General features: G+C 45.9%; 1 protein-coding gene across 1 annotated transcript in view; it reads left to right on the forward strand.

Annotated features, from left to right (window-relative positions):
- The window catches only part of LOC103086590 (autism susceptibility gene 2 protein), a 1,147,884-nt gene that overhangs the window by 816,439 nt on the left and 309,604 nt on the right, over nucleotides 1-21,841 (forward strand). Inside the window, 1 exon segment of the mRNA XM_082931398.1 lies at nucleotides 3,472-3,501. Coding sequence (XP_082787524.1) covers nucleotides 3,472-3,501 — 30 coding nt within the window.

Consider the following 21,841-nt stretch of genomic DNA (forward strand, 5'->3'; position numbering starts at 1 on the left):
TGCTGAGCTCACGGCAAAGTCCTCGGGTCAGTATGGGAATTTAATACCAGAAATGGAACTGTTGTCTCAGCGCACCATGTGGGCCCCAGTGCAGCACAGACTGTTTTGGCAGACTCTGTGACTGGCCTTGTCGAGGGGCTGTCACTCACCCGGCATGTTGTGTGGGGAGCCTGAGCATTTTTAATCGGCTTGGCATCCGTGCTGCTTCCATAATGGATACCAGTAGGTCTCAGTTCTTCACCATATGCTTAACTCTGGAGACAAGGTGCTTCTGGGTATATCAGTAATTACTTGATGCAGAATTAAGTGGACCTTGAAATTAGAACTGGACTGTTGGAAAGCAGGAAGCTTGACACTTTGATAGAAATAACCATTCCCAGGGACATACTGCTGTTAGGGTGGGGGGAGGGGCGTGGACAGTGGTGATTCTTTGCCCCTGCTGTCCTCCCCACTCCTTCTATCCCCTGCACACCCGTCCTTGGGGGTGTGGGCAAATCCTCTGCCTCGGCCTTCAGCTGCCATTGAGTACCTCACAAGGCGGGCTGTGAACATCTGGGGAAATGAGCCTGCCTGGCAAAATCCTCTTTTCTCTTGCACACCCCTCCTGATTCCTGCTTTGTCACTCTTGAAAATGTGCCGGAACTTAGGAACCTCAAGTTAATTCAAGGCAATGGAGAAACTACACAGTCAGGAGAACGGCTGCTCTTCATCCGTCTGCTGTTGGAGGCCTTCAAGGTCTTCATCTCACCCATTTTCCTTCTCAGCTGGCCTGACTTATTGTAACAGAGCCGTCGCTCGTCAGGCAGAAGAAAGTAAGTTAAGACGATCTGAGGTTGGGAGCCTGGTTGAAGACAATGCAGTGGTTAAAGCACTGTCACCAAACCTCTGATAAACCCGTGGTATTGAGGAACCAGTGGGAAGAGCAGAAAGTGTTACAGCTATCCAGGCCATGAGGTTGCTCTGTGAGCTCCTGAATGCTGATTGTATGGACAGCTTAGGCTGGAAAGTAGTCCCCACACTGAATCTTAATATAGCAAGATGTCCATTTGGATGGGGCTTTGGTTGCTTTGCACTGAAAACACCCTAATGGCGGTTTAAACAATAAGGTAACTTACGGTTGTCTGAACAAAAAAGTCCGGAGGCAGGCTGCTCTGAGCTTGGTTCACATGTCTCAGTTGTGCCAGGATTTTTCTTCCCTTGTTTTCGTACTTCAGCTTTTGGCTTCATTTTTGCAAGATGGCTGCCACAGATCTGGACATCACATCCTCATGCAGTGATGTTCAGAGGAAAGAGGCAGTGCTTCCTGCTTTTCTCCTTTTTTTGAGGAGAAAGGGCCTTTCCAGAACCTTCAGCAGACATTTCCTCAAGTCCCAAAAGTGGGTCTTACGGCCACCCTTAGCTGCAAGGAAAGTTGGGAAAGAGAGAATATCTGGCTTTTTCAATCTCGAAATGTCAGGAGAAGGTACAGACTAGGGAGAAGGGGGTTGTGAATGGCTGTGGGTGCGTAGCCAGCAGTGGCTGCCATATAAGCAAATTTATTTCCTGTTCCTGTTCATAGCTACATCAACTCCCTTGTCCAGGTGGCCACACTAAAAAACCTTGGCATCGTCGTAAACTCGTCCCTCTTACTTGCTTCCCACATCCATGTATTATCAAGCCCTGTTGGTTCTCCCCTCAGAATTGCTCTGCCATCTGTTCTGCCCTTTCTCAAGCCATGCACCATGCTGGTCTAGACACTGTAAGGGTTGCCGACCCGGCCTCCCCGTGACCTGGGCCTTTCCCCACGGCACACCATCTCTCCTCCACCCCACGGAAGATTCACCCTCACGGAGTAGGTCTATCTCTGATCATGTCACACTGGGTACCTCGACTGTGAAACTGAAAGCTGCTCAGGGACCAGTCCTGTGTCTTGACTGAATGTCTGAGCAGCTTGCGGCGCTAATCAAGGGCTGCTGCGTGAACGAATGGATGTATTTACCTGCTGAGTATTTACTCTGACAGAACACACCCACTTTTTAAAAATCAAATACTGGAAACAGTCGGTGTGAAAAGTGGTTTGGGGGCTGTCTGCCCGGGGCCTTGAATGCCACTTGAAGGCGTTTAAACTTCATCCTCAAGAGGAAGTGTCCTGTGATGGTGAAGGGGGCAAGCTGTAGACTCACATTTGTTTGAGTTCAAGTTTAGTTTTACGATTGCTGCATACTCTCGTAACTCCCGCAAGTTACGTCATCTCTCTGTGCTTTAGTTGTCTCACTTCTGAAGTGGGGATGGTAAGACTCACTTTATAGGATCTGTGGAAGACTACCTCAAATAATGGAGGTAAAATGCTTAGCATGGTATATAGCACATAGTAAGCACTCACAAATATTAGTTATTATTACAGAACATGCTTCTCTGTGAAAATCATTTAGGTCTCAGTCTATTAAACTCTGTTAACGAACATTAAGTCTGCTAATTCCATGAGAGCAGAATCTTTGATTCCATTTTCATTATAGCCTGTCATAAGGCTTAAGCTTTCAACACATATTATTGGAAAAATTAATTTGTCATCTTAATGACAATCTCACCCAACCTCATTATTTTCTTTGAAAAATAAGGAAATAAGCTTAGCTGGGTGGACATACTTGGCCCAAAGATACAAAACTGGGAAGAGTAGAGAGAGGACCTAAAAAAGAAAAAAAAAAAAAAATCAAATATTAGAGAACAAAACACTCTTGGTTTTTAATAAAATTTGTGTTCTTTTTTTTTCCTTTCCTTCTAATGAGGAACCCACAGCTTTGAGTTAACTATCATTCTCTGGTCTTCTGAAACCGAGGTCAGCAGTTGGAATTTGGAATCTGTTAGATACGGTGTGAGTCTCCTGCCCTAAAACTTTTTTTTTCTTTTTTGCCCATATCATTGATTTGTTACCCTGACCTCTTGTTCTTGACATGTTTTTAATAGAGCATATTCCCTCTTTTCTCTTGGCGGTCACAAGTGGTGAGGCTTGCTGAACGTGTTCTGTTTCTTTCAAAGCCCAAATGAGAGAATGAAGTGCCCAAAGGTTTACCTCTTTTCCTCTAGAAAAGCACCAGGAGAGAGAGAGAGAGAGCGCGCGCTCCATTCACATTAGCTGAAGGTAGAACATCTCCATTAAGAAACTGATTTTGCTCTGAATCCCATTGAATAATCTTGAATTACCTTAATCTCATGGCCCGGTTGGCTCCGCCGTGCAGCAGGGGGTGCTCACTGGTGTGACCAACTGACCACAGAACGAGCCACGGAGCACCGGCATCAGATGAATTCAACAGAACAACTTCTCGGCATTTTGCTTCTGTTTCTCTTTACAGCACTTGAGCTGAAGAAACTTTTTAGCTCAGACAACGTGTCCTATTTCCTTTACTTGTCTTGCTTTTTTTTTTTTCTGTAGCAAAATAGCAAAAACATACTCGATTTTTGCACTAATGCTTCTTCTCTTGTCTTCCTTTTCAGTGTGACAGCGATAGTGACCAGGAAGAGAAGGTAAGCCCCCCTTCGTCCCGCCACTGTGGGCATAGTACACAAGCACCATGAACACCGCGTCTCCCTCACACAGCCTCAGGGCGGGGGGTGCCAGCTGCATGTTGACAGCACCTCTCTTCTGCAGAGACAGGCTTTATTCACACGGTGACATTGCCTGTGATAAGAAATAACATTGAATTTGTGAGCCCCACTTTTTAAAAATAAGCCCTTTAATGTTGCGTATATGTGACACTATGTTTTCACTTTATAGAAGCTTTTAAAAGAGGAAATTGTTTATTTTAATAGGCATCTGATTTTTCTTGTTTTATCCTTCATTGGAACATTAAACATGCTAGTATGTATGCATTTATAATGTCGTTCCTGCATTTCTTTTACTGACCCATATGCTTCTCCCTGCTTTTCTGTACGTATTGATCTTCTTGATAGAAATGTTAATGGTTTGTTTCTAGGAGTGTCTTCATGGGGGGAGAGGTGGGCCGGGGCTGTCAGGTGGGAACCACTCTCTTCTCGTCCAGGTGGATGGTCGGGGGGGAGGGCACTTCTTCCAGCAGGTACATGCTCTGTTTCAAGGCTGATGGCCACCAGCCTCTTTGTATCCAGTTCGACACGGATCAAGAAAAGGAGCTCGATTTGGGGGCTTCCGGAAGATAGGATCACAACCTGGTAAAGTGAACGTTCTGCTGCCTGAGGCAAAGGGATTGTTTGTCTGTTTGGTCTTTCTTTCTAGCTGTCCCAACCCCCCCAACCGAATTTCTTCCCAATTTTATTCCCACTCTGTGTATTTTGAAAAGAGTTACCTGAATACTGTGGTTTCTATATTGCTTGGCACCAAGAGGGAGGTACCAGTCCTCCCGTCCCCAGTTTCTGGATCTGTCCCGCACAGCTGGCTTTCCTGAGCCCTGTTCTCTGACTCTCACCTCCTCCGTGCTGGCGGATTTGACTCAGAATCCTGTGGTTAGTATTTGGTAGGATCTTTCCGTCAAGCCTAGAATTCTCCCTCCTTCTCTGCTGCCAGCCTCCAAGAGAGATCTAAAGGCTCTTGTTCTGTGCTGTCGTTAATTTGAATTCAGCATATGTAGCCCGTTATAAAATGCGAGACATCATCATTTGAGCAGGTCAAGCATATTCAGATGAAGACAAATGGTGCTTATTTGATTTCCTTAAAATCAGGAAATGAAAAAAGTGCTCTCTGGAGAAATCATGTTCTGCCTGACTTGGATGATAGACCAATGCATGTCCCCCAGATAAGAGCAGGCTCTCGCCTTGAGGTTTTTATCTCTGAAGGACGGCTAGGACTGTCAGCTTGCTGACATGTGCATTATCCATGTCATTTTAAACAAAGTGACCTACGGAAGGGTGCGCTGCGCTGTGACATGGTAATGGGCTGTTGGATGACAGTGAAAGTACACACTGGAAAGGGGGCTGTGGATTATTCTTTTGTTTAACTGACAAGTAGGAGCTTCCTTTCTCCAGCCCCCAGGAGTCCTAGCTCCTTGGAAGTCGGTCCCCCAGTGCCTCAGGCAGCCAGTGGGTCGTGGGTGCCAGAGGCACGTAGGGGCTCAGCATTCAAGCGAGCTCGCTGGCCCCCAGAGCCGTCCAGGCCACATCCCACAGGGCAGTAGTCATCTCGTTCCATCAGGCGTCGCAGGCATCCAGGGAGGGACTGGTACTTCTGGCCACTGCTGGAGATCTTTCACAGGTGATCGTCGATCTCCCTTTCCAAGTGAGTGGCACTTCTCCAAGGAGACGAGGCTTCCTCGAGGTCTCACAGCCAAGCAGACCTTCTTTCCTTAAAAGGCAGTGTGACTTCAGGAAGTGTCACAGTCTCCAGCAGTGGCAGAAGGTGGCAAGGACGTTCAGCTTTGCGTTCCGCCTAGGTGTCTTGATCAGCAGTGTCAACCTAGACTGCGCTTCCAAATGCCCCGGGAGCTGTACAAGTCCTGATTCCTGATGCCTGGACCGAGTCCCAGTCCAGTTGCCTCAGACTCTCTTCAGGTGTCTAGCACCCCCTGTCTAGATGATCACTAACTCTGGTAATGTCGAGAATTATCAGCACCGCCTGTGGTTTTCAGAGGTGTCTGGGGGCCAAGGTGTTTCTTGCATCCTGAGAGCACCACAGCTAGTTGTTTGCTGGGATCTGAGTCCCCGAGTCTTTGCCGCCCAGGTTTTCGCCTCTGAGTGTGGGGAGCAGCGAAGTGCCGGCCCAGAGGAATGGGCAGCGGGAAGGTAGCCAGCACCCACGGCTCCGAGTTTGGGGTGATTTCAGGACAGTGAAGGAGAATAAGATGGCCATAGGCAAGTCCGCGGGAGGGGTGATGACGGGGCACAGAGGGCCTTTGGGAGCGGTCCTCTGACATGTGTGCATGTCGTGCCTCGGCCACCCCAGTCGCTTTTCCTGTGGACTGTGGTGGCCCTGCAGGTCCTCCTCTTACTCGGGGGCCGTTCCACAGCGGCTCTCGCATCACCTGTCCCTGCCCTGCCCCGCGGCTGTCCTCCAGAGGGCTCCCGGCAGGAACAATCAAGACTCTGTAATTGCAGTCGTGCCTGCTTTTGGCCCTGTTACAGTTAAGACTGTCAGGCTTCCCCTTTCGGACTGAGATTGTCTGGTGTTTAGCGTCGACTTTAACACTACCCTCCCAGACTTCTCCGAGCCGGAGCCTAGGCCCCTTTCAGCCTCCCCTGTGCCGGAGCCTCTTGCCTGGACCCCCCTCAGAGCCCCAGACTAACCTGGGCTGCTTTCATGTGCTGCTTGGAGGATTCGCATTCAAATCTGAATTGCTAGTGGTGGAAAAGATGCCACCCCGTGTCCTGGGATGCCTTCAGCAACCCCGCCAGGGATGCTGTCGGAGGCAAAAGTGAGACTTGCAAGGACCCGCTGGGATTTCTCTCAGGAAGACCTGTCATTCTCTTACTCTGTAGGGATCTGCAGAACTGGCGGTCTAAAGTTAGGGTACTGTATTTCACACAGCTGACTGAATTAGGATAAACTCTGCTCTCCTCTGATACGAAGCTGTGATTTATAAAATGATACCCTTTCTAATTAACATGGAAGGGACTGCGAAAGGGGCTAGAAAAGCAGAGCTTTCCGTAAATGCAGGAGGCATTCTCATACGTGGAGGAGGCTTGATGAGACACCGGGCAAAGCATCCCTTACCCTCCCCTCACAGCCATGTGAATACATCTCACGCTAATGTCAGCGGACCTGGAGGACTTTTGTGAAGAGTAAAACTTGGGTGGAAGATTAGAGAAGGCTGGAAACACTGCGTCTTAGATGTGGGATTGTTCGTCTTTGCAGTTAGTGCAAAGAAAAGAGGCAGCACTTGACCCCTTAATCACCCAAGTTAAGCAATTATTCCAATCCCCCACTGGAAATGAATTGGTATCATGAGAACAAAGAGGCAACACGCATATTTCCACATATTTGGCCTATATTTTCTCTTGTTTCCTCTCTTTCTCTACCACTGGCAGCAGCCTATTGTGCTGAGAAACACCCCCTGTTTGGTTATGAAATCAATGTGGAGATGAAAAATAATTCTCTTTCCATTTACCAGCTCCCTGTGTATTTTGTGGGCCACGTGACAGAGCTGGTTGGAAGGTGTAGTGGCCAGTGGTCAAGCACTTGGGCCACCGAGTCTGATGGCCTGGGCTTGTTTCTGACTGTCCCTTACTGTTCTGGAGCCATGGACAAGCCTTGGTTCTCTCATCTGCCAAATGGGGGTAACAACAGCTCCACCTAGAGTTTTGTAATAATGAAATTGGCTCAGTGCCTGGTCCGTAGTAAGTGCTCTGTAAATGTTAACTTTCACTAGTTTTCCTTGGAGCGGAGTGAGGGAGACTCGCTTGGGGAAGGAGGAAGGCCATCCTTCTCTTCCGAAAGCTCAGGATCTGCCAGAAAACCTGCCAGAGGGTAAGAGGTGTGATTTTTTTTTTTTCCACTGGAACCCGGGGCTCAGCCTTCATCCCCTAGGGCACTTCTTTCTGACACAAGCTGAACGGAAGTGTTGTGAAATTTGGAAGGGTCCCCAAACGATGATTTTTAAATTCCTTACCCCAAACACCAGGCTTTCCTTTGGGCACAACCTGGAGTCAAGAGCAAGCATGCCGGCCTGGAGGGATCAGATGGTGATGAAGTGGGTTGTAACAGCCCTCGTCCCACAAGCCAAACACTGTCAGTTCCCAGATACCCAGCACAGGAGAGAGGGTCTGATGCAGTCTGTCTGGGGTGGGGGCCACAGCATCTGTATTTTTTTAAAAGCTTCCTGATAATTTTTATACAACTGGTTTTGAGCACTACTACCTTTTTACAGATGTCAAAGAGAAGCATTTACTTTCCTCTGTTTAATGCTTCTAACATTTTGACAGCTCAAGAGAAAGTCCTGAAAGCTATAGAGGTGTTGTGTGTGTTCGCGCACCCCACGTGCTTATGTTTGTAGATGTGTGGTGTATACTGCATGCAGTACACACACACACACACACACACACACACACACACACACACACAAAACCTCTTCATAGATGTGAGCCGTTCTCCTGTTCCTCATGAAGATTTTTTTTTTTTTTTTTTCGGTACGCGGGCCTCCCACCTCCGTGGCCTCTCCCGTCGCGGAGCACAGGCTCCGGACGCGCAGGCTCAGCGGCCATGGCTCACGGGCCCAGCCGCTCGGCAGCATGTGGGATCGTCCCGGACCGGGGCACGAACCCGTGTCCCCTGCATCGGCAGGTGGGCTTTCAACCACTGCGCCACCAGGGAAGCCCCACCTCGTGAAGATTTTAACATGACTCCTGATTGCAGTTTCCTGTCTCTGGGCTTTCAGTGATTGGAATGACCACCCGGAGGAGGTTGCTTGGTCCCTGTGAGTTGCTCACCAGTACCCAGGACAGCCTGCTGGGACACTGGCTAACTGCAGATGCAGAACCACAGAGTTCCCACGTCAGCGCCCTCTCCCTTAACATGCAAACACTTTCTGGTGCATTCTCATTTTTTAATTCAAGCTAACTTTGTTGTGTTTGATCATTTTGTATTCACTTGTGTGAGAAGGGGGCAGTTTCCAAGAAAAGCAGCAAGAAAACCAACAGAGGCTTGTGTTCCTAATTCAACACAAACCACATGCCTAACTTGGCTCCTGAAGGACTGAGAAACTGCTGAGCTGTCAAACTAAAGACCGGGCATGCGGCTTGTGCTTATAGTGGAAGAGTCCCATCCCTCGATTGGCCACGTTTCACACTTGGTAAAAATTATGCACCCTCAGCAACATTCCACAAGCTCAGAAGGCCTTCACTGTTGCTTGTAGAACCCGCATCCTTGGTTTGGAAACAGGACATGTTCTGATCAGGAGACAGCTTAGAGATGCTGTCCCACACTGCAGATAGAGAAAGGAACTTTCTCTTCCAGTTTCGTAGCAGCAAAGCGTACAACCATTGCCCAGGAGAAGAGTAGGGACCCAAGTTCTGGTCTTTATATCCCCAATGTTCAGTAATGTTCATTGTTTTGCAAAATTTGCGTTTCCTTTTTTGGATACTCATCTCCCAATGGAGGGGATAAGTGAAACAATTTCAGAAAACTGGTACTCACACCTGAGTGCGCCTCATATCAATCCCAGGATTTATCTTCTGGGCTCCCAACAAATTTCTTTTATAGTTTTATTTTCTCATAAGACACTTCTAAGCCATTTATAAATTTCCCACCTTATTTGGGAAATTTCTGCAGTTCTTGGCTGAGTTTCAAGGGCTGTTTTGGATGTCTGAATCCCATGATGCCCATCCACTCGACCTCCAAGATTAGGTCTGGGTCAAAATGACACTTTATTGTTCTTCCAACATCGCCATGTTTCCAGTTGGCTTAATTCCATCCTATCCACCAAAAATTCCTATTGATACCATCCTTGGATTTAATTTCTACTGCATATTATTTTAAACCCTCTCATTAAGTTCTTCTCTTTGTCATATTGTAGCGTTTTCATGCCAAACCAAAAATTGCTTCACTCACATTAAATGTGTATGTAGACTATCTGTCCATTACAACCATGTCATCCACCTGAAAAAGACAGAGGTTTCATATATGTATATACATATATTTATTTATATAAATATATAAATATTCAGATTATTTATTAAATATAATTCAATAAAATGAATACTCGAGTTATTGGAAATTGGTTAAACATCTTCAGCTAAACTCTTGTTTCTTAGAATGAATAGTGAGAGGAGCAGGTTCTGGATGTCCCCTTGTTCTCGTGGGTGGGTAATGGAGAAGGCCACTCAGAAGACCTGGTTTATCATTTCTCACTAACCAAGTGTGTGGCCTTGGACAAATTAGCTAATGTTGCTGAGCCTTAGTTTTGTCATCTATAAAATGGGGCTGGAGCCAATGATGTAGCTTTGAATATCCTCATTTTCTATGTAGCTATTTACTTAGGCCCCAACAACACAGCAGACCCAGAGGGAAATGTACATGAGTGTATTTTCTCTTTGCCAAGGTAGAAGGAAGATTATATAAAAAATTTCTCCATTCGTTCACCTCTCTCAGGTTCCTAACAGTGAATAAACATAGTGTGGACGGGTCCAGGCACATCTGTGTTGACCCTTTCACGTAGCTAAAGGAAACTTACTATGGGCCTAATGTCTAAACAAAGGTCATTATCTGTTTGTTGATTCTTTCATTTAGTCATTCACAGCAACTCACTTATTTTTTTTTTCAAGTACCTACTGATGAACCAACATGAACTTGACAGAGTTGCTTGCCTCTGTTGGGTCTGTCACCACGCACTTGCCAATAGGCAGCAGAGCAGTTAGTTTAATCTTATTCCTCAGTTAACCCAAATTATTTAGGAGAGCATGGGAGCTAGTGAAGAACTAGCTGACGTAGTATGTTTCAAGAACTCACTTGATTGGTGAGTTAACAGTGAGTATTATTTGACCTGTAAAAGGAATTCTTCTGGAAATGTCCAGTATTGAATATAGGATTCTACATTCCCAGAGAAAAGATCAGCTGCTTTCCCTTAGAATGAGCCATTGGCTTGGATTTTATGGCTTAGCTGAAGGGAATGTTGCAAAGCCGAGGAGGAATTAGGTGGAGGTGGTGGCTTTCAGCCTCATGAAATGGACCATGAATCCTGAGCCACCTGAGCGGGAGGTCCTAAGCAGAGGCATTAGTACCGGTGATGCCTTTAACTGGTGGCTTGTCAGTAAGTATGGCCTGGGCCGCTGTTTGGTTGTCAGAAGAGTCTGTCTTCCTCTACATTTGGGTTGGAGAATGTCTGTCCTCATTAAAGGTGTCTGAATTTCTTTTTGGTCATGCACGTGTGTATTTGTGTGTGGGTGTGAGTGTCTTAGTCAGTCCCCCCTTGGCAACTTCCAGATGGTGATACATAATTACGGGTGATTACTCCTTGTAACTCTGCCATACCTAGGTATGATAAAGATAATAATAAAATCTCTGTATTAGAATGCATTAGTAATTAGCCAAACTTTATACTTTCATAAGTCCCAAAATTCAATACATGAATATTATTTCTTCGTCTTCTTTTTTTATTTTTTTCCGAAGTTACAACTGGGAGATCAAATGGGCCTACTTCTAGAGCTTTTCCCTGTTGCTTCTCATGAGGATCATGTTGAGAAGTGCTGGCTGTGTACCTACTAACCAGAGTAGCTTTCTCCAGCGCTGTTCCAATCCCAGGTGTGGTTCATAGTCTGCCAATTATATGCATGTTTACTGAGACAGTGAAATGGAGCATTTGAAGTAAGGACTGACCAGGAACCCCTGGCATGGGTGGTTGTGGTACCCCGGGCACTCAGTTTGGGCTTCATCTTTCGTCGTTGGAACCCTTCATGATTTTTCAACTCCCTAATTTCTTGGTAGGAAAATGTAGATGCTACTCATTTATTAGGGGCAGGGAACAAATGCGATTAGGATCAATAATAATAACGAAATAATAAGATGAAACACTACTTTACATTGTAGAGAACATTGTGTTATTCAGAATACTCTTACATGTGCTATTTTATATGACCTGCTTGTTTATTGTGGGAATCTATGTGTATCCCTAGTTACTTCACTGTTCATCATCTGCAATGTGCCAAAGTCAATGATAGGTCCTTTCAAGGACTTTATCTTCTCAAGCACATGTCATTTTACAAATAAAGGAAATGAAACTTAAGAGCTGATAGGTAATGGAGCTGAGATATACAGTGTCTTAAGATTCCAGGCTCTGGGCTCTTTTTCCCTATATACGGGGATGAGTTGGAATATGCCCACAGGTGCCATTTGAGAATCTTCGCTACCTTCCTGTCTGTGCTGCACCCTCCTTGTGCTACGGGAAACCTGGATTGTATCTACCTATCCACCCACAAACCCACCAGCTTCTAAAAATCCAAACGCTGACAGTTGCTCGATAAACATTGGATAAATACAAGTTGGGTCCACTGACAACTCAGATGTACAAGCTCTTCTGAAATGTGATTTTTTTTTTTTTTTTTTTTTTAACATGGAAAGCATGTCTCCCAGAGAACCATCAACTCTCTCCAGGCTCAAGTACATTGCATGTACAAATTCCTAGCAAAAGAAAGTTCATTTAGGAGAAGAAACATCTTTAACATAAGAGCAATCTCTTCCATTATCCCTGATTTTTAGCCTTAATAAATTTCAGATCACTTAATGTTGAAAATGAATCATTTAATGAAATGAAAATGATCATTTAATGTTGAAATTGAAAAAAATATAAAGAACCACAGTGAAAAAAGAAGGCCATGCCTTTGGTCAGAGGCTGTTAGCAGAATTAAGTAGTGGGAAGATAAATTCCATGGGTACCTATAGTAAACTATCGATAGATTGCTGTATTCTCTATCTCAGCAGAAAGTCAGGTAATCCCAGTCTATCTGTGGAGTTTTTTTTTTTTTTTTTTTTTTAACATGGCAAGCAGTTGTCCAAGGTAAGGAGGCAAGAACTACAAGGTATATGTTTTTACTCGTACAGGTGAGTGGCAGTGTCAGCCTGTGGGCCACCATGAGTGATGACAGGGAGGCTGTGTCAGCCCGCAGACAAGCCTGGGCCACGTTTGGTCAAGACACTCAGTCTTCTTTTAGTGTCTATCTATGTGTAAACACTTAATACCTTCTTAAATCGTTGGCTCCTAGCAAGCACCCCACACCTCGTATATGTCCGACACTTCAGTGGGTGCCCTGTAAATATTAGTTCTATACCTGGCAGTTGCTTTGTTGATTATCTGAGTCACGGAAAGGAAGAGGGTCTTGTCCCACTCACCCACGCAGGTGCGGAAGTACTGGGCCTTCTGGTCCAGAGCCTCTTGCATCTCGTCTGATCTCTCTAGACTGTCTTCTTCCTGTGACCAGCACAGAGGAGGAGGGTCATGGTATTACCGCAGCTCCTGAACTGCACCCCCAAAGCAATTTCACTCTGTTGTTTGCTGCCTCAAGAACCCTCTTGCGCACCCCTAGACACTGACTCCCATCCCTGCAGAGGGTCTCTGGATCCATCAAGATCACAGGGCCTTTCCTTGTCTGATGGCAAATGCTGTTTGGGGTGTTCCTGCAGCCCAAATGGTGGTAAATACCCGAAGCAGCCATCTCTGTGTTAAAGATTATGTATTTGCCACTAAGGGGAGAATATAGTGTTTATCGGCTAGAGTGCGTGCCGGCTGAGCTGATTATAGCACAGCACTCTGTCAGCCAGTGATTTGTCCTGTCCTTTATCATCTGTGTCACTCAGCAGTGTGCTGGCGAAGGGAACGGATCACCCCCTTCCCTTTTTTTGTACCCATTTCGTGTAGAAAATTTGTATTTACTTTGGGAGTGTAATTTGTTCCTCATGGATAATGTGACCCTGAGCGGAGCTGGATCATGGGTTAGTTGAAGTGATATTTTCCGCTAATGGTAGTCGTACATCATTGCTGTCAGCTCGGGTTAGGAGGCAAGCACATTACAGCTCCATTTTACCTCTGCAGGCATCTGGGATTATTTGCCATAACCGAGTATGACATGACCACGCTACAGAGTGCATTAAAATTTTACTGCCTTCTCAGGCAAGTTCCCTGGCTCCAGTGTGTGCTTCAGGCAGGCAGTCTGACGGGGAGCCCAAGGGCCCTGGCTTCCTGCACAGACGTGCTGCGGGGAGGCTGTCTGAGCAGGGGCTGCTCTCCTCATGCCCTGAGAAGGGAGCCAGGGAAAGAATTACGGGGAGCCAGGCTGTAGGTGTGTGTCTCTGGACATCCCCAGCTGGCAGGTGACTGGCTGCCTTGTGCGTACAGGCAGGGGCTGAGCACAGTACCCACTGCACCCTGTTCCCTCTCCTTGATGCCTGACCCCCAGGCGTAGGTTGGCAGCAGCTCCTTCTCCGAGAGAGCCCAGGGTAATATGCACCAGGCCCTGCCAAGCCTTGGGCTGATCGTTACTGTCCTTGTCTGCCTGTGATCAGAGGAGAGGAAGGAAGCATGGGTCCTCGTATGATGGAATCCACGTCCATCCACGCAGCCTGATATTCTCATAAACCCAGTCAGAAATGTTGACTGGGACGTTGTACACAGTATTCCATACAGTCTTCACAGCAACCCACCAAAATATAGGCACGATCACCCCTTTTTACTTAGAAGGAAATGGAGGATCAAAGAGGTAAATTACCTAATATCCTAATGGTGGCAGAGGTGGGATTCTTAGCTTTTACCCAGATCTCAATGACTTCAAATTTTAGAAGGTTTCTAGTGTTGCATGCTATATAGAGATAATAATAAGTATTATTTAAATAGTGTGTATGTGTGCTTTACGTGTATTGACTTGTGTAATCCACACTACAGCCCTAATAGGTAGGTGCTGATATTGTCCCCAGTTTACAGATGAGGAAACTGAGTCACAGGGAGCTTATGTAGCGAGCCCAAAGTTTTGCATCAGTTGGTGGCAGAGCCAGGTTTTAAAACCAGGTTGTCTGGCTTCCTAGGCAACACTCCTCACCACCAAGCTCTCCCTCGTGCCACATTCCAATAAGCCTGAGGACTGACAGGAAAAGGCCAGGGAGAATAGTAATATGTTGGAATAAAAGGAAATGTTCAAACAGCATTTTATCCCTTTCAGTTGTAATTCCAACATCCAACAAAACATTGCTCAAAAAAGATGCTCTGTGATGAGCTTTAATTAAGTAATAAGTCCCATTTGCAGTTAGTACATTACTTGCATGCAAATGGTGCTTCTAAGGTGCTTGAAAGGCATAGATTTTGTTAGGTTAAGGGTAAGCAAAATGCCTGGCAAAATGCCTCATTCTTTCATGTTGCTTGGCATCCTTTTTCTTATTCTTATTGGAAAGGCTTAATAAACTTACGTTGAATCATGTTCTTAGAAGGACAGTTTAGGCTTGTCTCCCAGTAATGAGTGGGATGCAGATCAGGGCCCACTCTGCCAGCCAGAGTGAAATCATCACAAATTCCATATCAGTGGGTCCTGAGTGCTGGACACTAGAATGTTCACACGAGCCTGCAAGTGGACATTATCTTTTGTCCCACTGTAGAGCGACCTCTCTCCACGTCTCCAGCCCCATCATCCCTCTCTCTTTGGAGCTTGAGATGTCCCCCCTCCCAGACAGAATGGCCAAGCTGCTCTTCCCCTTGGCTGTATATGTGGTGGGGTCATAAATTCATGAACTTATTCAATAAACCACACATAAAATGAGTTATACCTTGTACCCTCAGGGCAACTTTTTAAATGCTGCAGCAGAAGAGCCATAGATACGCAGGGCTTTTCTCATTGAGAAATTTGAAATTAAGTTATCGCCCTAAGAATTGTGCTCCCTGACCCCACCCCCCTCCTTGGGCTCCCAGGCACACACAGTGATCTTCCCTGTTAGTTGGCAGTAGGTCCAGGGGACTGACCTGATTTTCGACTCTGGCCCTAGATCCAGTCACTCAAGTAGTAAAGGAGACGAACAGAAATATTGATCCGGCCACTGAAGCGTGATTAGCCGTCAGGCGGTCTGTGTAGAGCGCAGCGGTAGTTCTGAAGAGTGTGCTCCGCAGAGACAGCACAGCAGCATACGTGGACTACTTACTTTGTTTATGTAGAGTTACACCTGTACCTTTACTGCTTCCCGAACCTCCAGTGGTGTGCAGTTAGGCCCTCTTTAAGGCGAGTAAACATTGGAAAACAAAAAACGCAGTTTACTCAACACATCAACTACAGAGCATTTATTTATTGTATAAAGGATTCATCAACCTTCTGTAGCTAAATAAAATACGTGATTTCCACAGTTTAGAAACTTACCACAGAACTCCTCCAAGAGCCTTCATGAAGCCATTGGCTCATTTTAAAGCTCTTAAGATTGAACAGCTTTGGCTGTGTTTATGTTAGCAGGGTTGTGTTTTGTTTTTAAGATTCTTTTTTGTTTCGAATAACAGAAATTAAATTCAAACTAAAAAATAGGGTAATGTATAGACTTTTAGGAATACAAGTGCGTGCTGAAATAACCAAGCCATCAGAAGGGCAGAGCTATGCAGCTGGGCTTCAGTAGCACAGGACAGGGGATTAAGTGCCCTCCCTGTCTTGGCTCTTCTTTCTGCGTAACCCATTTTATTCTTGACTGTTTGCGAGACTTGGTTTCTCCTACTGGTAGAAATCACGAACCATCCTCCTGAGCGTGACACCTTTCGGCTTCAGCCGGTGGAAGAGAGACTGTCTCCTCTCCCACTGCAGTTACTAAAATCCAAGGATAGGATTCTGACCGGGTCGGGCTGGGTTGCATTCTGGGGACGGGTTCTCTGGAAAGGACTGTGGGTTGACCTAGCTGAAAGTCAGGTGCTCGTGCCTGGATCAAGCAGCTGTGGGTAGAAAGACAGGGGCCACGTTGTCCAAAAGTGCTGCCCTGGCAGTAACTCTCTATGGAGGGGGAAGAGGGCCCAGAAAGGCGGGAGAGAACAACGTGTCTGTGAAGCACACCCCGACCTTCCCGCCAGGTGGGTCAGGCGCTCACAGGCACTTCTTGCCAGCCGCCAAAGCTGCCTTGACCATCATCCAAAGTGAGCACTTAATACTGATCACAGGCTCTGAAATATGAATACACGTGTTCAATTATATACAATAGTTACCTAGATTTTCATAGAATTGTCTTAAGTGCCATGCACGGATTGGGTCGCTCTTGCTTAAATTAAGCTATTAAAAGTTACAGAAGAGCACAGGATTTTATAGAGTAGGGAATCATGTTTACATGTATTCAGAATAGCCCAGAATTCATTAATACTTTAGATATAGTAGATGATGAGTTATCGCCCAAGTGTAAGACAGCCCGTGAGAGATGCAGCGGTCTTTGACGTCACTGAGACGCCAGTTAGTAAACTACTTATCCAGGCTACAAAATGTAACTTACTTGTCCAAAGGAATTATGGTCATCCCAGAGTACCTAATTTGTGTCCAGTGAGGGACATCTTAAACTATAACAGGCGACCTTGCTGAAATGATTTTCCAAACATTGGAAGTTAATAAGCTCAGTCATAGCACCTTTCACTCATAGTTCATTCAACAAATTTAGCCCTCACTATGTGCCGAGCCAAGCACTGTCCTGGGAACTAGGAATGGAGAGATGACAAATATATAACAAGCCTTCAGAGACAGAAGGTCTAATTGAAGAGAAAGCTGTGAGGTACCTTGATGAATTATTAACCTGCCCCCCAGCCCAGTGTATGCTGAGGAATAGCATGACGTCTGAACCGTGCTGTCTAGGAGAGGAGGAATTTGACTTAGATCTTGCTGAAACACGTGGGTGTGGATGATTGCTGGGTGGCAAGGATGGTGCAGACACTAGGCAAATGGGGATATTATTTGCAAAAAGCGAAGAGGTGTGAAAGTCTTGGTATATGGAGAGAAGCTTATAACGGAGCAAGGTTCATGGTAGGGGGTGGGGGGACTATACGTGACTATAAACATAGGTTGATATAAAAAGCTCTGTATGAACAGACCTTGTATGGCAAGATAAGAGTTTAGACTTGATCCAGATGGGAGCCCACTGGGTACTTTTATGTAGGTAAATGACACATCAGATTTGACTTTTTGGTTTTCGTTGTTGTTGTTTGTTTCTTTGTTTTAATAAATTTATTTATTTTATTTATTTATTTATTTTTGGCTGCGTTGGGTCTTCGTTGCTGCACGCGGGCTTTCTCTAGTCGCAGTGAGCGGGGGCTACTCCTTGTTGCGGTGCGTGGGCTTCTCACTGTGGTGGCGTCTCTTGTTGCGGAGCACGGGCTCTAGGTGTGCGCGGGCTTCAGTAGTTGTGGCACGCAGGCTCAGTAGTTGTGGCGCACGGGCTTAGTTGCTCTGCGGCATGTGGGATCTTCCCAGACTGGGGCATGAACTCGTGTCCCCTGCATTGGCAGGCGGATTCTTAACCACTGCGCCACCAGGGAAGTCCCAGATTTGACTTTTAGGAAGAGAATTCTGGTAGTGGTGGGAGGATGAGGTGGAAGGAAGGGAAACTTTGGCCAGATGACCGAAGAGAATGTTGTCATCATAGGCTGGGTGAGAGGTGACAGGGGCATCTCAACTAAAGTAATGGGAAAGGGAGGAGTTAGATTTTGGAGGCGTTTCTTTCTATTTATTTATTTATTTATTTTAATTTTTATTGGAGTGTAGTTGATTTACAGTGTTGTGTTAGTTTCAGGTGTACAGCAAAGTGAATCAGTTATACATATACATATATCCACTCTTTTTCGGATTCTTTTCCCATATAGGCCATGACAGAGTATCGAGGAGAGTTCCCTGTGCTATACAGTAGGCCCTTATTAGTTACCTATTTTATATATAGTAGAGTATATATATCAATCCCAATCCCCCAATTTATCCCTCCCCCCCCTTACACCCTGGTAACCATAGGTTTGTTTTCTACATCTGTAATTCTATTTCTGTTTTGTAGATAAGTTCATTTGTACCCTTTTTTTAGAGGAGGCGTTTCTAAAGTGGAATTGTCATGATTTTGTGACCACTTGGATGTGGGGGTCATGTTTCAAGCAGGCTGACTGGGTGGGTATTGATAGATATCATCAATCGGAGACTGAGATGGGGGATACAGAGAGCATGAGTTTGGGGAGTGGCTTGCAGGACCCTCTGCTGCATGGGTTCAAGAGACTGTGTACATTTACAGTGCAGAAGTGAGTAGAACGATAGGTTAGTGTCTGGGAGCCCAAGAACCATCAGATTTTCAGAGAAAGTTGGAGCTGTGGGATTGAGTGGGAGCCCAGCCAGAGCACTGAGACGTTGTCCGCATGTAATTTAGGGATAAATAGATGTGATGATGATAACCATGCAGAACAAAATAACTATATTAATCATAGCACCTGATGTTTGTGTAGGTTTCTTTTAATGATACACTGAGTGGCTTTTTTTTTTAGCCATGGGAAAACATACATGCATAACATAAAATTTATCATCTTAACCATTTTTAAGCATGTGTCTCAGTCATGTTTAGTACATTCACATTGTTGTGCGACCTGTCTAGTTTTTTGTACCAAAAGTGTTAAAGCACCATACAGTAGCTCATTTAAACCTTGTAACAAACACCCTAGGGGAAAGAATGTTTAATCTTAATTTTACAAGCAAGGAACTTGAACAGGGGATGAACTGAGGCAAAATCTAATGTTTTAGTGATAATACGTCCACGCCTTCTCTGATCAGTATAGGAGAGACACAGCATCATCATTAGTGACATAGCATCTGCCTTCCATTGAACTCAGCAGTAACTCACTTGTATCCTCAGGCTCCATAGCTTTCTTTAAGAAAACCAAAGCAGACTCATTCCGGGAGCTCAGCTTCCATGCTCTGGTCAGTAGGTGAGAGAGGGCTGATTCACCTTCCTTGGACGTGCAGGATTAGACCTGCAGGAAGACCAGTGCTTTTCAGCAATCCCACCTGGGGCCACTCGTTAGGGCCTGGCTGGCCTGGCCTGTCAGAACTGGAAGGACCCTTAAAGACTAGAGCTCCAGCCCCCTGGCGGCCACGCACAGAGGCAGAGGAGCAAAGCAGTGGTGCTGGTGGCACAGGAAGCCATCTGCTTCGGGCTGCTTCAGACGGGAAGCAAGGTAGGGGGCTGCTTCCATTGGCTTAAGGTAAGGAAAGGCAAACAGATACAGCTAACAGAGCCATTCCTCCTTCACACTGATCTCAGAACCCAAAAGGAGATTGTGCAGAGAGAGGAGAGCTGGGTGTCCCACGATTCTCCGTATCCTCTTTACCTGAGAGTGAAATAATCAGCCTCTAAGAACTCAGCTGGACTTGATGCCTGCTGGGAGCCAGCTTCTCAGACTTCTCCTCTAAGTGACCCAGAGTTGTTCTGCAAAGGCAGAGCTGACCCTGGGAGCAGTACAGGGTGAGGGCTCCTGAGTTCAGGACCCCTAGGCTCTAACACACGGAGCCACCTTGACCTTCAAGACCAGCTTCAAACAGCCACAACATAAGTGACTGTTTGTGTGGTAGGTACGCAGACCCCCAGAGGGCCCACCTGAGACAGCAGTTGCCACCTAAATTCTAACATTAAGGTGATCCTTTAAGAAAGTACGTGGTGTTTGAGGGGTTTTTGGTTTGGGGCATTTTTTTTTTAACATTTTTATTTTGAAATAACTTTAGACTTATGAAAATAGTGTAGGAAGTTCCCATATACCCTTCACCCAGCTTCTCCTAATGCTATGTCTTTTAAAACCATAGTACAGGGCTTCCCTGGTGGCGCAGTGGTTGAGAGTCCGCCTGCCGATGCAGGGGACACGCGTTCGTGCCCCGGTCCAGGAGGATCCCACGTGCCGCGGAGCGGCTGGGCCCGTGAGCCATGGCTGCTGAGCCTGCGTGTCCTGAGCCTGTGCTCCGCAACGGGAGAGGCCACAGCATTGAGAGGCCCGCGTACCAGAAAAAAAAAAAAAAAAAAAAAAAACCCATAGTATAATTATTTAAATCAGGAAATTAACCTTCATATGCTACTGTTAGCTAAATCTACAGACCTTATTCGAAGTTCACCTGTTTCCACAGTTGTGTCCTTTTTCTGGTCCTGGGGTTCATCCAGGATCCCACACTGCATTTAGTTGTCACATGTCTCCTTAGCCTCCTTCCATCTGGGAAAGTTCCTCATTGTTTCTTTGTCATATGCTACTGTTAGCTAAATCTACAGACCTTATTCGAAGTTCACCTGTTTCCACAGTTGTGTCCTTTTTCTGGTCCTGGGGTTCATCCAGGATCCCACACTGCATTTAGTTGTCACATGTCTCCTTAGCCTCCTTCCATCTGGGAAAGTTCCTCATTGTTTCTTTGTCCTTCAAAACCTTGACATTTTTCAAGAGCCCAGGCAGCTTATTTTGTGGCCTATCCATCCTTCGATTTGGGTCTATCTGATGTTTTCTCTTGATTAGATTGAGGTTATGCCATCTTGGCAGGAAAACCATGGAAGTGATGGGCCCTTCTCAGTGCATCACGTCAGGGAGCATGTGAAGTCTTCCTGCTGGTAACTGCAACAGGGATCACTCGGTTAAAGTGACATCTACCAGGTTCCTCACTGTAAAGTTACTGTTTTTTCCCTTTTAAGTTAATGAGGATCTTATGGGTAGATATTTTGAGACTATGCAAATATCTGTTTCTCACCATACTTTCACCCACAATTTCAGTGTTCATCAGTGCTTCTTGGCCTCGGTAAATAGACTGTGGTCTTTGCCTAATGGTAAGACATGTGCTTTTAAACTGGCCAAGGTATTCTGTATCTGGTTGAGCTCTTCACGATAGCATAGCTAGCCTTTTGTAGAAAGAGCATGAACTGTGCAGTCTGCAGACCCAGGCCATAGCTCCAAGAGGTTGTGGTCCTGGGGGGCCCTGTGGAAGTCAGACAGCATGAGGTCTACAAAGCAGATGGGCAGAGGACATGCTTAGAAAGGTAAGGTGGTGAGATCCCCATTCCACTCCCATCGAGATAGTCTATGTGACTTGACCTTGGGAAATTTACTTAATGCCTCTGAGCTGCTGATGTGTTTGTCTTTTAATCTGGATACAAAACATCTAGAATGATATGGCCTGTAATAAGTACTCAGTAAATTTCAGATTTCAGTCTCTTCCACACAGTTACCCCCCCACCATTGCTTCCCCCAACCCCCATCCCCGCCAAAAACCAAAACCGAAAAAAAAACAGGCCCTGGTGCACATTAGCATTGAATCCCTTGCAATCAAGAAGTCAGTCGACCCCCCAGGAGCAGATCTCTTGAGAAATAGGACCCCAAATGTGTATGTCTTGAAGAAGCAGAAGATCAGAGAGAGATGAATCATGGCCATGTCATTGGTCAGTGAAATTTGGAAAGGGGGGCCCTGCGGAGAGAGATTCAGCAGGAAATCA

Source organism: Lipotes vexillifer, unplaced genomic scaffold, assembly GCF_000442215.2.
Source record: "Lipotes vexillifer unplaced genomic scaffold, Lipotes_vexillifer_v1.1 scaffold1331, whole genome shotgun sequence".
Lineage (NCBI taxonomy): Eukaryota > Metazoa > Chordata > Mammalia > Artiodactyla > Lipotidae > Lipotes > Lipotes vexillifer.